The sequence below is a fragment of the Balaenoptera ricei genome, chromosome 5 (genome assembly GCF_028023285.1).
Source record: "Balaenoptera ricei isolate mBalRic1 chromosome 5, mBalRic1.hap2, whole genome shotgun sequence".
Lineage (NCBI taxonomy): Eukaryota > Metazoa > Chordata > Mammalia > Artiodactyla > Balaenopteridae > Balaenoptera > Balaenoptera ricei.
Window position 1 is genome coordinate 55,281,664 of NC_082643.1, and position 13,960 is coordinate 55,295,623.

Consider the following 13,960-nt stretch of genomic DNA (forward strand, 5'->3'; position numbering starts at 1 on the left):
ACTCCTAACAATAGAACATCTATTGAGGGTTTCGGCAAAAGAGTGGCAGTAAGCCCTTTGTACGGGTTGAGTGATTTGTATTTTTCCTGGCATGATATGTTAAATATGGAGCAAGCACATACATGACCCACTCATTTTCCTTGCAATATTTCATTAAGGGAAAAACTCATATTTTTGGACTTTGAGTATTCACCAATTTTTGTAGACTGGAAGACCTCAATTCCTTAAGCTTCCTGGTGTGTGTGTGTGTGTGTGTGTGTGTGTGTGTTTGTATGAATGTGAGTTTGACAGGTGTGAGACTATAGCTTCAAGTCTGGAGGAAACTGGTTCATGCAGGTCAAGAGTCAACTCCTGTTTATTTTGCCATATATCTATCTGTGTTTGTAGTTGTGGTCATCTGTAACCTGTCTGTATCCGGAATTTGCTCTTGGGAATGATCTAGACTAAAATTAGCATTATTTGGACACCTAAATTTAATGCTAACTCTAGAGTTCTCATGGCTCCCAAGAGTCACTTTGTGGTCTTCTGGAGTTGAACGCTATAGCTTAGTTCTTCTCTGGTCCCAATGACTTAGCCATAAATTTAGATGTTCCAGTGTCATCCTGCAGAAGATGTTCTTAATCAGTGTTAAACCATGGACCACTTTGAAAATCAGACGAAATTATGAACTTTGCCTCCAATTAAATGTGTGTACTCAAACTCACACTAAATTTATCTTGGAATTTCAAAGTTTCAAATATCCCTGAGGTGTATTCACAGACTATTTCAAATTAAGAGATCCATTGCATTCAATTGGCTTTATTATGCAGGAATCAAAAAATTAAATGTGGCATGGATGTAAAATGTAAGGGGAGAAGAGAAAGGAGCCGAATCTGTGAAAATCATATTTTCTCTTCATTGAAGGCAGACAGCTGGCTAAAGGAGAGTGTGAAGTAGTCATTTGGTTTCAGAAAGACCTATAAAAATGACAGTTTAGGAATTTAGTTCATAATGTGCTAACAGTTCTCACGATATGTAGACTTTTATTTAGCTTCCATAATTTGCCTAATGTCTGTATCAAGGAGTCTATCAAATTAAATATCTAAATTTAAACATTTAAATTCAACATATAGCGAACTGAAATAATTGTCTTCACCTGTTATTTATAGAAAGACACAGTCCTATACATTCTTTTTTATAAGTGATATTATACAGTGGTTTTAACTTAGAAATCTAGGTTCATGAGTTTTGAACAAATGTAACTACTGAGATAATGATTATCCTATTAAAAACAATCATGTAATAATGTATTTTAGATCAATAGAATGGACAATTGCATACTCAATTACTTGTTTTCATGTTGTCTCCATTAATTTTCTCCTTTTGTTTTCAAAATTTTAATGAGTCAAAGATTTATTAACTTAAGTTTTTTTTTTTTTTTTACCAGAGGTCCTATTAAACATAACTCAATAATAAAATTTACATATGCTGCTCTTGGGAAATTATAGTTTGTTTTCTGTTTTGTTTTTTGTTTTTTGTTTTTTTTGCAAATTAGCCCATATGGAGATAGGTGACATACTAATTAAGCCTTACTATCTGAAATCAAGCAGGTTTGATTTGGTTCCCAGTTTTGAACTTTCTAGCTGTAGTAACTTGCATCTATAGGCTTATTTTTTTTTCTTCATTTGTGAATTCAGGATGGTAATATAATCCATTCCACATGGCTGCTACAGGAATAAACTGAGATAGTTATGTAGTTTTGATAATTTAGTAAGGACTTGAGATGTTAGTTGAAAATAAATTTTAGTATTTACTAATTTTACTTTATCTTTTCTAAAGCATTACATTTCATGGATTGATCACTTTTTACAACTCATTCACAATATGCTTTCTCACTTGAATCTCATAGCAACCAAAATTATGAGAAAATGAAAGTTCATTGAGAGTAATGACTTGCCTAAGATCACACAATGGAAGAAGCAGCCTTCTCTGATTTAATGCTGTTACCACTATGTCACACTGAGTTGTATTTTAAATCAAAAAGCTACATGGGAAGCCTATCATTTCCTTTCACTCTATTCATACCAAAATTAGAGTGCAAGAACACTGTTGAATGCAAGAACACTGTTATACAATTAAAATGTATTTAAACTCATAGCCTATGTAAATTGTTCTAAGAAGTTGTATTTTTGAGATAAGAAAAATCATGAGTTTAACATTGTCTTTTACTCCACTGTCTTTGTCTGTGAATAGGAATAAAATAAAACAAATAGGTTCTAGGAGTGTTACAGTTGTTGAAAAAAGTTTGATAAAAAAGTTCCCAATTTTTCTTCATTTTGTAAAATACGATTATTTTTCATTTCTTGTTGGAAAAAAATCTAGTGTATCAATGCTAAGGCAACACCAAATTAAAGTTATAATTAGCCCATTTTGCCTGCTCCCGTAACAGATTTAATTTATCCATCTATACTATTTTAGATTTTGTGATTGTTGTGATAAATCCATGAATCTTGTCTATTATTCATTTTGTCTTTTTCTCATTTACCTGTGTTGTCTTCTTTGATGTTTCCTTAGAGTTTTTAGACCACAGGTGAAGTAACTTGGACTGTGGTGGTCTCAGGTGTACTCGTGATGAATTCTGAGGAAGCTTCTGGAGTAACTACAGTGTTCACTATTGGTTCAGTGGTAGGTATAAGTGTAGGCTCAGCAGTAGCAATGGTATTGATGATAGGGATGACTGTTTTATCCTGAGTTTTCTTTGGTGGAATGGCAATAAATGATGGACGTGGGTGTGGGTGATGTGCTGCAGTAGGTGGGTGGATATTTGGCAGGAATTGCCATTGAGGAATTTGGGCATGTGGCCTAACTGCAACTGGCTTTGCATAATATGGGTAAGGCATAAATTGGTTATTAATTAGTGCAGCTAGTCTGTGCTGGTAGTAATTGAGTCCATAACTAGGATACCTACTCAGCACATAACGAATTGGAATATATTTTATTGTTTTTTCATTGAACAATCTTTCACCATTCTCACAGCGCTGCAAAAAGAATAAATTATGCAGAATAGTATTATTGTAGGCTAGAATGAAAAGATGTCTTAAATCAGAATTTTTTGAAATACAATGTTACAGTATTTGATGTTAAGTAAGTACAACACTGGACATAGTGAACCCAGCAACCATATTATTTTACGAGATATGGATTTGTACGCTTTCCTTCCCCTTCTTGATTTTCGACAAACGTTAAAAATAATATTAGTTTCAAAAAAATTAGATGAGCTAATCCATAATGTGAATCACATTGACCAGAGCTTGGCATACACAAAAAGTGCTCAGTAAATGCTGTGCATTATAAGTACCACAGCTAGACCAGTCTCATAGAGTGCTTTGGCATATAGTATACAAACATACTACACACAGAAAAAACTATGTATATATTTTTCCTTATATGTGTATATATACATTCTCACCACATGTTTGTAATTGTTTTTTATTTTATTTACCTAGGGATTAGGCTGAGGGCACATTTTTTTCTAAACTAATATATCAGAATAGTAAAATAATGTGATGTGGATTTCTGGATTTATACTTTGGATTTTTTTCAGCCTAGTTTTATCCATTAAAGATCAGTTAGGAAATTTTCTATTTTTATTTGCTTCAGTTCTACTAATTATGTGCAGTTATAAAAATACATCGTTAGATCTTTCCATATAAATAGAAACAAATCAACAAAATTACACTGCAAAGCAAGACCTTCTCATGAAAGGAGACCTATTCATTCAAACAGATTGGGGAAACAAAAGGTAGAAGTAAATACAAGTGTATGAGAGGTATTCAAAGAAGGGTCAGAGAGGGATCTTTCCCCAAGTCTTTAAAAGTAGGCAGGAGAAATATTAAACTTTGCTTTTGTTTTCATTTTTACCCACTACTAAATTCTGAGAGGGTTTTCTCATGTTGCTAAATACACATGAAAATCAAAAGACATGACTTGGCCTACAAAATGATACTGAGATTTTCAGATAAACATTGAGGTTGATTCATATGATTGGTTGTTGAAGTGATTTTTTTACAAGGATTATTAGATTATTTCATGGAGTTTAAATATTTACTTAGCGTTTAGACAGAGGCATTTTAATATCTTTAAACTTTGCATAATATTATACTTTGGAGTTCATATCTCTACTGGAAACATTTAAACTTACTGTTGATTGTTCCTGGTTTTGCGCCTCTGCACTCTGGTGAGATTCAGAGAAAGAATAAGAAATAAGAAGTTAAAAAAAAGCAAGACACAATCTAGATTATTTTGTGGTTTTAAAAATATCTTTTATATCAAAGACAAAACATTTTTTTTGTTTTTATTTTAGTATTGTAAAATATTATAAAGCACTTTCCATGGTTATCTAACCATAGTCTGTGAACCACTCAAGAAGTGACAGAAATATACTAACTAAAATAGTAATAGTGAGTTCCATGGTTAAGCTGTCTTTAAAAACCACTGTTTAGGGAGAAAAATTCAATGTTGAAAAGAATATGATCATTTGACCCCAACAAATATAATGCATGATATTTGCTTAAATGAAGAACATGAACAACCTATATTCAGTTTGTATTGAATATACATTGTTAAAAATAAGAGGAGCATTGAGCATATTTTTCTGGTTTTGTTCTCCTACTAAGATGATTTATGAGGTTTTCTTGATTAAAAAAATCTAGCAAAACGTCAGTATATAAGTGTTGTATAAATAACACCATTTAAAAAAATCAATTTTTTGTATTTATAGTGTTTTTCTTAATTTTTCTTAATTCTGGATTACAACATTCATAGGAAACAGGAGTTAGCAATTTTATGAAGCTTTAAAACTCACAAAAGTTTTATAAACTTTTGAGTGAGTTCATAATGGTAAATATTTTAAAAATGACAGTTCTAGTTTAAGACTTTTCACACATATCACTTGGATATAAAAGACTCTACAAACCTTTTGGAAGTTGTAGGTATAGAAAATCAGAGATTAGAAAAAAAAATACTGGTGTGTAATAAGAGACAGAGACTTATTTTTCTCTAAATTTATTAAATCACTAGTTTAAAATTTAGAAAGTTATATAAATATTGAAAGTTTACCTACACTCAAAAATCCTGATAATCTAGATATTTAAATATAATACCAATCTATATGTATTATGTATTCCTGGTATATGTTCATTTTAGTGTCTTATATCTTACTTCTTTTAAAAGGAGTATGATCTCTCATATCATTTTTCCATTATATCATAGTTTTCATGCTTACATATTCATAGTTGAAATATAAATAATCAAAATATTATGTCATGAAATGTTTGTTCTTTATTGTTAACCATTAAAGCTTTTTCCAAAAAATATTTTATTATAAATAGAGAGATGAATAACATCTGGATATCAGTGGCCTTTTAAATAGTTTTAATTGATTTCTTAAGACAGTTTTTCAAAAATGTGATTTTGGGGGGGAAATTCTTCGATAGAAATTATTAAACTGCTGTACAGAAAATTTATGCCAACTTATAATGCCACCAGTAGGCTATAAGATTGTGCAGTTCATCTCATAATTGCTAGTAATAAATTGTATCTTAACTATTTTTATTTTGGAGAGAAGGAATAAATTTAGCACATAAAAGATGCTATCACATTGCTGTTTTAATTTCTATAATTTTGATTGCTCATAAGATTGGATGGTAAAATCTATAAACTTTCATTCTTCTTTTGAATTATTTGTTCATGTCTGTGGGGCTTGTAGCTTTGTGAAAACCAGAAGGAGTATTTGGGGGCTAGAGCAGGCTCAAGTAGCTCAAGAAGAGGTTGCTATAGGTCAGGCAGTTGTGGATCACTTTCTGATTTAAACTTTAATCCTTTTCACTCAAAGAGAAAACTCAAGTTCTAAATATGCAGGTGGCGACAATAAAATCAAATTTCAGAGAATAAATGAAAGAAAATAAATGTGAAAGTCATAGTAATTCAAATATTTAAAAAGTTTGACTCCAAGAATTTACCTAATAGAGTTATTTAAGAGATATTAACTTAAAAGCAAATCTAAATTTAATAATAAATGAATTATGAAACAAGGACTAGCGCCCTCCCATATTTTACAATCTAAGAGAAGGTCATAAAACATGAGACATTTGCCTTCCTGTACTAGCTATTGGCAAATAAGTGCCTGGGATCCCCAAATGAACATGAAAATAAAACAGAGCAATAGCCAAAACAATAAGGAAAACAAGTCGAAAAAATTAAAAGAAAAAAAAATTCCAAACATTTTTCTTGTTCCAATAGCCTTAATACACAGCATGTAATTCAAGAAAATGCCTGAAAATCATAGAGTTGTTTATGGATATAAGCCCTGAGTAGGAGTCTCAATTGACATAATGGGAAGATTATAACAAAAGTTACAATATGTTTGAATGTTAAAAGTACATGTCAACTTATTTGAAATTGGTAAAAAAGCTTAAACGAGCTCCTAATTTTTTTTTTTTTTTTAATAAATTTACTTATTTATTTTTGGCTGTGCTGGGTCTTCGTTTCTGTGCGAGGGCTTTCTCCAGTTGCGGAGAGCGGGGGCCACTCTTCATCGCGGTGCACGTGCCTCTCACTGTCGTGGCCCCTCCCGCTGCGGAGCACAGGCTCCAGACGCGCAGACTCAGTAGTTGTGGCTCACGGGCCTAGCCGCTCCGCGGCATGTGGGATCTTCCCAGACCAGGGCTCGAACCTGTGTCCCCTGCATTGGCAGGCGGACTCCCAACCACTGCACCACCAGGGAAGCCCAGCTCCTAATCTTTAAAGAATTTAGTCCCTTAAGAGATTGGAGTCTGCAGGAGATAGGAATTTAATTAAAACCATTTCTGATCCTGGTCTATGATTTCTGTATTTATTTTTTGTGAATTTTTAGAGCACATTATAATTTAAAAATATTTTCAGTACTGTTTTTTCCCCCAAAATGTATTTTCTCTATCATATGAAAATTTTAAAGGTTTTCTATACATGATAAATTATGACTTCTTGATTCTTGGAAACCAGAAGTATATTCAGAAGAACATGACTTTAATTTTATAAGAGAAATAAATGTAAAAATAAATTACTGTTAGGAAAATATAGTTAGTATGCAGCTGTTTTGTTCCATAAAATATAACTGTATTTAGAAATTTACATAATTAGAGACCTTAAATAAATTTTTTAAAAAGTTTTGATACAAATTGATCAGATGAAATTAACTCACCAAAAAAGGCAGGGTTAATGCCATGATAGTCACAAGTAGGAAAAAACTCTTCATCATTGCACCTAAAAATAAAAATTAAAAACATTACATTAAAAGGATCTGTTGCTAATAATTTAAGAGTGATTTGGAACAATGTCCTCTTTGGTTTAAGGGGGAAAAAAAAGTCAGATTTAGGGGTAGATTTAACCAATGTGGAAAATATATATCTATTTTATTAAAAGCTTTAGAAAGAAAGTAGAAAATGTCACAAAAGTGGTTTTCTACAGATAGAAGTTTTCAGTTAAGAAATCAACAAATTATTTCTGTAGGAGATAGCATTATAGGTGGGACTTGCCCATGCAGAGATTAATAGAGAGAAACTTCAAGTAGAGGAGAAAGCCTTGGGACTATCCATGGGCATTTGAATGGAGAGAAGGGAAATACAAAATTGGAAAGAAAGTTGAGGGAAGAAAAAGCAGAGGTCTTAAATGCCAGGATGAAGAATTAGACATGCCTTTCTAAACAACAGAAAGCAGTTGAGTGGTTTCAGATTAGAGACTGAGGTGACTACACATTCCTTTGGAGAAGTGAGTTCTATCTCAGGCTCTATCTCTACTTGTGTAATTTTGGCCAAGTAATTTCCTTTATCTGGGCCTTACTACTGTTACCTATAAACAAAAGTAAGAACTGAAATTTCTGAAATTCTATAATTCCACAATTAATCTAACAGGAACATGTAAAATGGAGGAGATGGGGGGTATACTGAAACTGCATTTTTCATAATCTGCTTCTCCAGTAATCATAAATGATGTGATTAACTTGATCATTTTAATGAAAAAATATAAGATATGACAATTACAGGTCTCTGGCTGAAATATTTGAAGAAATAAATTAGCCTTACCTTTGTAAAGGAGTATAGGGTAGTTACGCATATTTATTTGATTTTTTAAAAAAATAAATTGCCTTTTTAAAAAGATACATATAACACTTCAAACTTTTAATATTTAAATACATATTGTATTTATGAAGTAAATACTAACTACGTCTTGTTGCAGCTATTGTTATTGCTATACTTGTATAGACTTGAAACCTACAAACTGAGTTTTACAAAAGAGGGTCACAGAGTTAAAGTTCAGGCTTGGTAAAGAGAGCACACACCAGACTCCATTCACCTTTGATTTTCAGCCAAGAATGATTAGAAAAGCTGTCTACTAAACTGACTTCAGAACCTCTGATGGGATATCATTGGATGGAAAAGAACTCATGTGTGATCAAATTTGAACAACCTACAGCATAGAGTGTTTCCTCTCAAGTTTCACTGAGAAGAATGGAGTTCCTTATTAATTCTTCACTTGCTAGTTAACTTTTTCTTAATTGAAATAGATTTGACATAAACATTGTGTAAATTTAAGGTGTACAACATGTAGATTTGATGTATTTGTATAATTGTAATATGATTGCCATTATAGTGATAATTAACACCTCTGTCATGTCACATAATTATCATTTCTTTTTTGTGGTTGGAATAATTACGATCTAGTCCCTTAGCAAGCTTGATGATTATAATACAGTATAGTGAATATAGAAAACAATATTGTACAATAATCACTGTTTAACTTTTAAGACTGTAGACTGAACAATAATATTTCCATGGTGAATCACAGACTTCTTTACAATTCATGCAAAATTATAACACAAACATACACAAAAACAATCTGTAAAATGATAGTAGTTCCTCCCTTTTTATTGTAAACAGAAATCACAGAGATAAAAACCATACTTTACTTGTTGGTTACTTAAACCAATGAGTACTTGAATTTGCCTTCATCACTTGGTAAGAAAGAAAAATTTGTGAAACAGAAGAACTATTCAGCTTTCATTAGGATATGTAAGTCATGTTTTTCTTTTAAAACTATATTATAACAAATAAAATTATAACCTTTAGATATAAATAAAATTTTGAAATTAATTAAGGGATCAATCTGGATTATTATGCACTTTCATCTTCCTAAGTTAGCCCTCCACATTTGTCTGTAGGAGTAGGTTCATTGTCTTGAACAATGAACCTTTTTTTTAGAATTTACATTGTCTTCAGTAGTTTATCCAGTATCAAACCTTGACTTTAACCCAAAGTGAAGTTAAAAATAAATTTGATGATAACATTATACAGAATCTAAGGTTTAGGTTAGAAACTAATATCAAAATGATGCCAAGGCATATTCAAGCTTAACAATAAAGTTAAAAGGAAGAAAATGTGCCTCTAAAATAACATTGGTGGCGTTACTATTAACTACTGTGAAAAAGAATCATTCTCTCTGGACGTTTTAATATGATTACCTTTCCTTGTGCCCGTCAGGTCTTGCTTGGCAGTAGGTTGAGTTGGCCTCTCAACTGTAGGGAAGACCCAAGGTAAATAACTGGAGACTAATTAAAGGGTGTTAGTGCCTTGCGTCATGCGATTTATCTTCCTTCTACATTGCACCCAATAGGAAGATGACAGAAAGGAAAGATTTGACAATAGCAGGACCATCTTTGTGTCTATTTCGGTTAATGAAATGCAGAGGGGGAAATAGAGTTGTCATTCATAAGGTTTGAAAAGAGATTATTCACACTTTTTAAAGAATGAATTTTTATGTTTTATGAAAAGATATGGAGAAGTTCTGAAAATATTAACTGCATTCTTAATCAACTAACTATACCTATTTGAATTTAAAGCTATTATTAAAATGAAAAATAGCTAACCACAGCACTTTTACATTTCAAATGTTTCTTTTTAATTTAAGATCTTGGATATCAAGTGACCCTATATATATTATGGGCTGTGGTTGGTCGTATTCTTCCAGAATTACAACCATCAATACTTAAAAACTAGAAAACTGACCATCTCTTTTATACTCAAGAACAACTTCTTACAAGTTATTTCCAAATATAAAATAGTTTAATCAATATAAAGTAGGGATCCGTTTGCATTTTATTCTTCAGTAAGTTCATGGTATAAGCATGCAATAAGCACCTGTTGATTGATTTACCTCTTATGAATCAAAGTTGCACTTAGATTCTTAAATTTCAATAATATAGGTGAACCATTCTGGATGTATAAAATTAAATTATTGAATTCAGAATAGTTGTTCTGTTTCAAAGACAGCTCATTCTGACTTACAAAATATATATCATAAAACCACCAATATGGGGAATATTTTGGTAAAATACAGCTAACCAAATAATTTGCCTAGATAATTCAGGGAAGAATATTTTCTTTTGCTTACATTTCTCTGGAAAAAACATTAACTGTGACTTCACTTTGGCTGTGAAGTCCTGGCCAGATTGAGGTATTTACAGGAATCAATGTAGGACTGCCAGAATACAAACAAGAAATAATAACAGCATTGTGTTGTATTCCTCTTTTTCTTAGAAGTATTTCATGTCTGAGAAAGTTAGGAATGATGTTCACAGCCCTGAAATGCTTATTCAGTTTGTATAGAGTCAGTTGAGATTTTCTATTTTTCAAAATAGTTGATTTCTGCAGTTCAGAGAAAGATGGCAGAGTTTCAAAACTGCTAAAACATGCTGCTAAAGTAGTAAGACCAGCCAATCTATTTGGACTGTTCAGTTACATCATTTTCCTTTGGTCATCTGGGTCAAGTGATGGTTGGAAGATTATGTTCTGGTCAGTCCTCAAATTATGAAAGTATTCTGTTCCACATGGTAATTTCTTTGCCATTGACGTAGAGCCATAAAATGATACTGATTTTCAGTTGAGAGTTTATTTATTTAATTCACAAGTACCAGAGACTCAGAGTACCTTCAATGACATTGTTTTGTCAGGATAATATATTTCACCTGGGAATGCTAGGAATCCTTCTCCCTACTAAAAGAAAAATATTTCTACATTTCTTCTGGGCCCCTTGGGAACTTTGCAAAACTAAATATTATTCTTTTAGCACTTAAATTATTTCAGGTACTGTTCCAGGCATTAAGGATAAATTAGTAGCCAAAGCAGGCAAAGATTGTTGCCCTTGTGGAGCTGATAGTCTAACATTTACTTGAATACTAGTGACACTGAACATTCCCCATATCATATATATCCACCTCAGGCAATCTAAGAGAGCTAAAGAGTTTTGAGTGATTGTTGTAGACAAACTAGGTGAATTCTATTCTGGAGCTATTCAGATACCCTAGTGTTTTCCAAAGAAAAGCTCTTAAAAGAAGAATCAGATCTCCTACAAAATGAAATCTCCCAGGGTGTCAGGATGATGCTGAACAGTCTTCAAACTTACTGTGTTTGTGATCTAGAACTGATTCACCAGCCTTGATCTAGTCACGTATTCATCTGAGGCACCATGACGGACTCCTGAAACATCCCTGGAATATGGGAGGAGCACCAGCAGGGCTTCTCAGTCAAGCTACAGCTTCCTTGTGTTTAGATCCTGGTAAGCAGTGTCCATTTATATAACTCTGACACACTGGAGCTATTGCATTTTTAAGAAGTTCATATTTCCAGCACTATGAAATAAACATTTTGTGATAAGTGGAAAGATGATTATCGACTCGTATGCATTCTTTTACCCATAGCAGCTTCCTCTTATTCTGTTAGTGTTTCTTACATCTGTTATGTACTTTATTTCTATTTTCTCTTCTTTTGGTGGTATTAACTTGCATGTGGTTTCGTTATTATTTTTTCTGTCTTATTTTATTTTTTAGCAACTTCATTAGTACCAGGCTGATCTCAATACCATGTGCTTGAAGTACAACAATGTTTGTGATAGTAGTCACAATGTAAATAACTAACATAACTTTCTATATTATTAATTCTTAAGACATCAGAAAAGTAACATTTTAGTGTACAAATTTGTATGCTTCAGAAACCATTGCCGTTGTGTAAAAATCATGGGAACATAGCATAAAATGCTCTTAAAATTGTTTTAACACTAACAAAGTGGAATATCACAATTTTGCTCTCCTGTAGATCATTCAGTTAAATAAAAAATGCACAGACATATACAGTTCTTATTAAAAAATAAGGCACTTTGGGAATAGAGTAGATAGTCATGATCTCTACTTGCAGGGAACATCTAAAGAGAACATGTTTTCAGCTGGACATTGGTAGGAAGATGGTGAGGAGACATTGGATGTCATCTGGGGCCCAGAATGGGGTGTCATTCTGACATTAGCATTAGTGCACACATAAATTCATGCTTTAGTGACTTTCCAGGGTTTCTGGGTCCCATTTAAAGACACAGATTACAAAATACAAGGGGTAATCAAGAAAACTTTTCATTTCTGTAAAGTGTTAATTAGCCAATGTGGTCTTAGGACTCTCAGTAATTCTGTCCTACATTTACTCCCATAGGTCTTTTATTCCTTTTTGGCCATTCAAAACAGATAGGTCAACTCTGACCGCCATGTGGCCAAATCCATTGCTAACATTTAGATCCTCTGCTTAGTCAATCTCAGCAGCCTTTGGAATGGTGATTGGTCTTTCTGACTTGCAAGATTTCTTTTTCTGTTTTTTTCCTCTCTAATCACTGCCTGCTCTTACTTTCTCTCTTGGTTCCTTTTATTTTCTTCAAACTATAAAGTTGGGAAAACTTTCAAAGTTTCTTCCTGAGTTCACCACTCCTCTACCTTTCCCCCTAGTCTCTATCTTTAATATCATTCTAGTTGACCTACTCCATTCCTATAGCCTTAAATATCATCTACATGCAGTTGACTTCATTGAACTACAGATTTAAGTATCTAAGAGTTTTGTAACACCTCTGTTTGTATTTGAATTAGACACCCCAAATTTACCATGAACAAAACCTAATATTTGATCTGCAAACATATCCCTGTCTCAAATAAGTCCTCCACTAGTCTTTTCCTTTTTAATAAATGGTGCTATGATACCCAGTGGCTCAAGAGAAAATCCTATGTGTCATCTTTTGTCCCACCTCCCTTACGATCCATAGAAGAATGATAAGCCCTGTCTTAATAATATATGCTGAATTTGTCACCACTTTCTAGTCTTACCTAGTGAGGCCCAGCTACTGACATTGCACACCTGACTATCCCAACAGTTCCCTGTCTGATCTCACTACTTTCACTCTTGTCATCTTACAATCATTCTTTACATAGCCATAAAAATGTTATTTTTGGACATATATCTAATATGATTATTCTCCTGCTTAAAATCTTTCAATGGCTTCCTATAGCACTTAGAATAAGTTCCAAACCTTTTATCAGAGGCTACTAGTCTCTCTTTATTCCTCTTATCTTATCTTCTACCAATCTTTCTCTCAGTACATGCCAGCTTCAACAACCTTTCTGTTCCTAGAAAATACCAAACTCTGGGATTTCTGGGAAAATCAGGAACTTTTCACTTGTGTTCATAGTCTCAGAAATGTTCTTACCCCAGTTTTTCTCACTACTGTCTCCCATATATTATTCAGGTTTCAGCTTGAATATCTTCTTCTCAGAGATGCTTTCCTTGGCACTTTTTCTGAGTAGTCATTTCCTTTTCTTCGTCACTCTATTATTTTACTTTATAATTTTCTTCATAACTTATCACAAAAAGAAATGATTTTAAAAATTTGTATATGTTTGTTTACTATTCTCTGTCTTCTTCCACTAGGAGATAGCTTTCCCAGTGCATAGACCTTTGTCGGGCACATATGAGACACTCAAATATTTGTTGCAGAAATGATTAATTATATACACTATTTGTTTAAGTTGCAAATTCTGGCCTCACTTCACACTACTGAGTCAGAATTTTTAAGTGGAGAA

General features: G+C 32.7%; 1 protein-coding gene across 1 annotated transcript; it reads right to left on the minus strand.

Moving 5' to 3' along the window:
- Positions 1–2,558: 2,558 nt before the first annotated feature.
- On the minus strand, positions 2,559–7,285 carry CSN3 (casein kappa). The gene is made up of 3 exons (XM_059924062.1): positions 7,220–7,285; positions 4,181–4,213; positions 2,559–3,017 (listed from the first exon to the last, which is right to left on the minus strand). The coding sequence occupies exons 1-3, from the start codon at positions 7,274–7,276 to the stop codon at positions 2,559–2,561; spliced, it is 549 nt and encodes a 182-aa protein (XP_059780045.1). The 5' UTR covers positions 7,277–7,285.
- Positions 7,286–13,960: the final 6,675 nt, after the last annotated feature.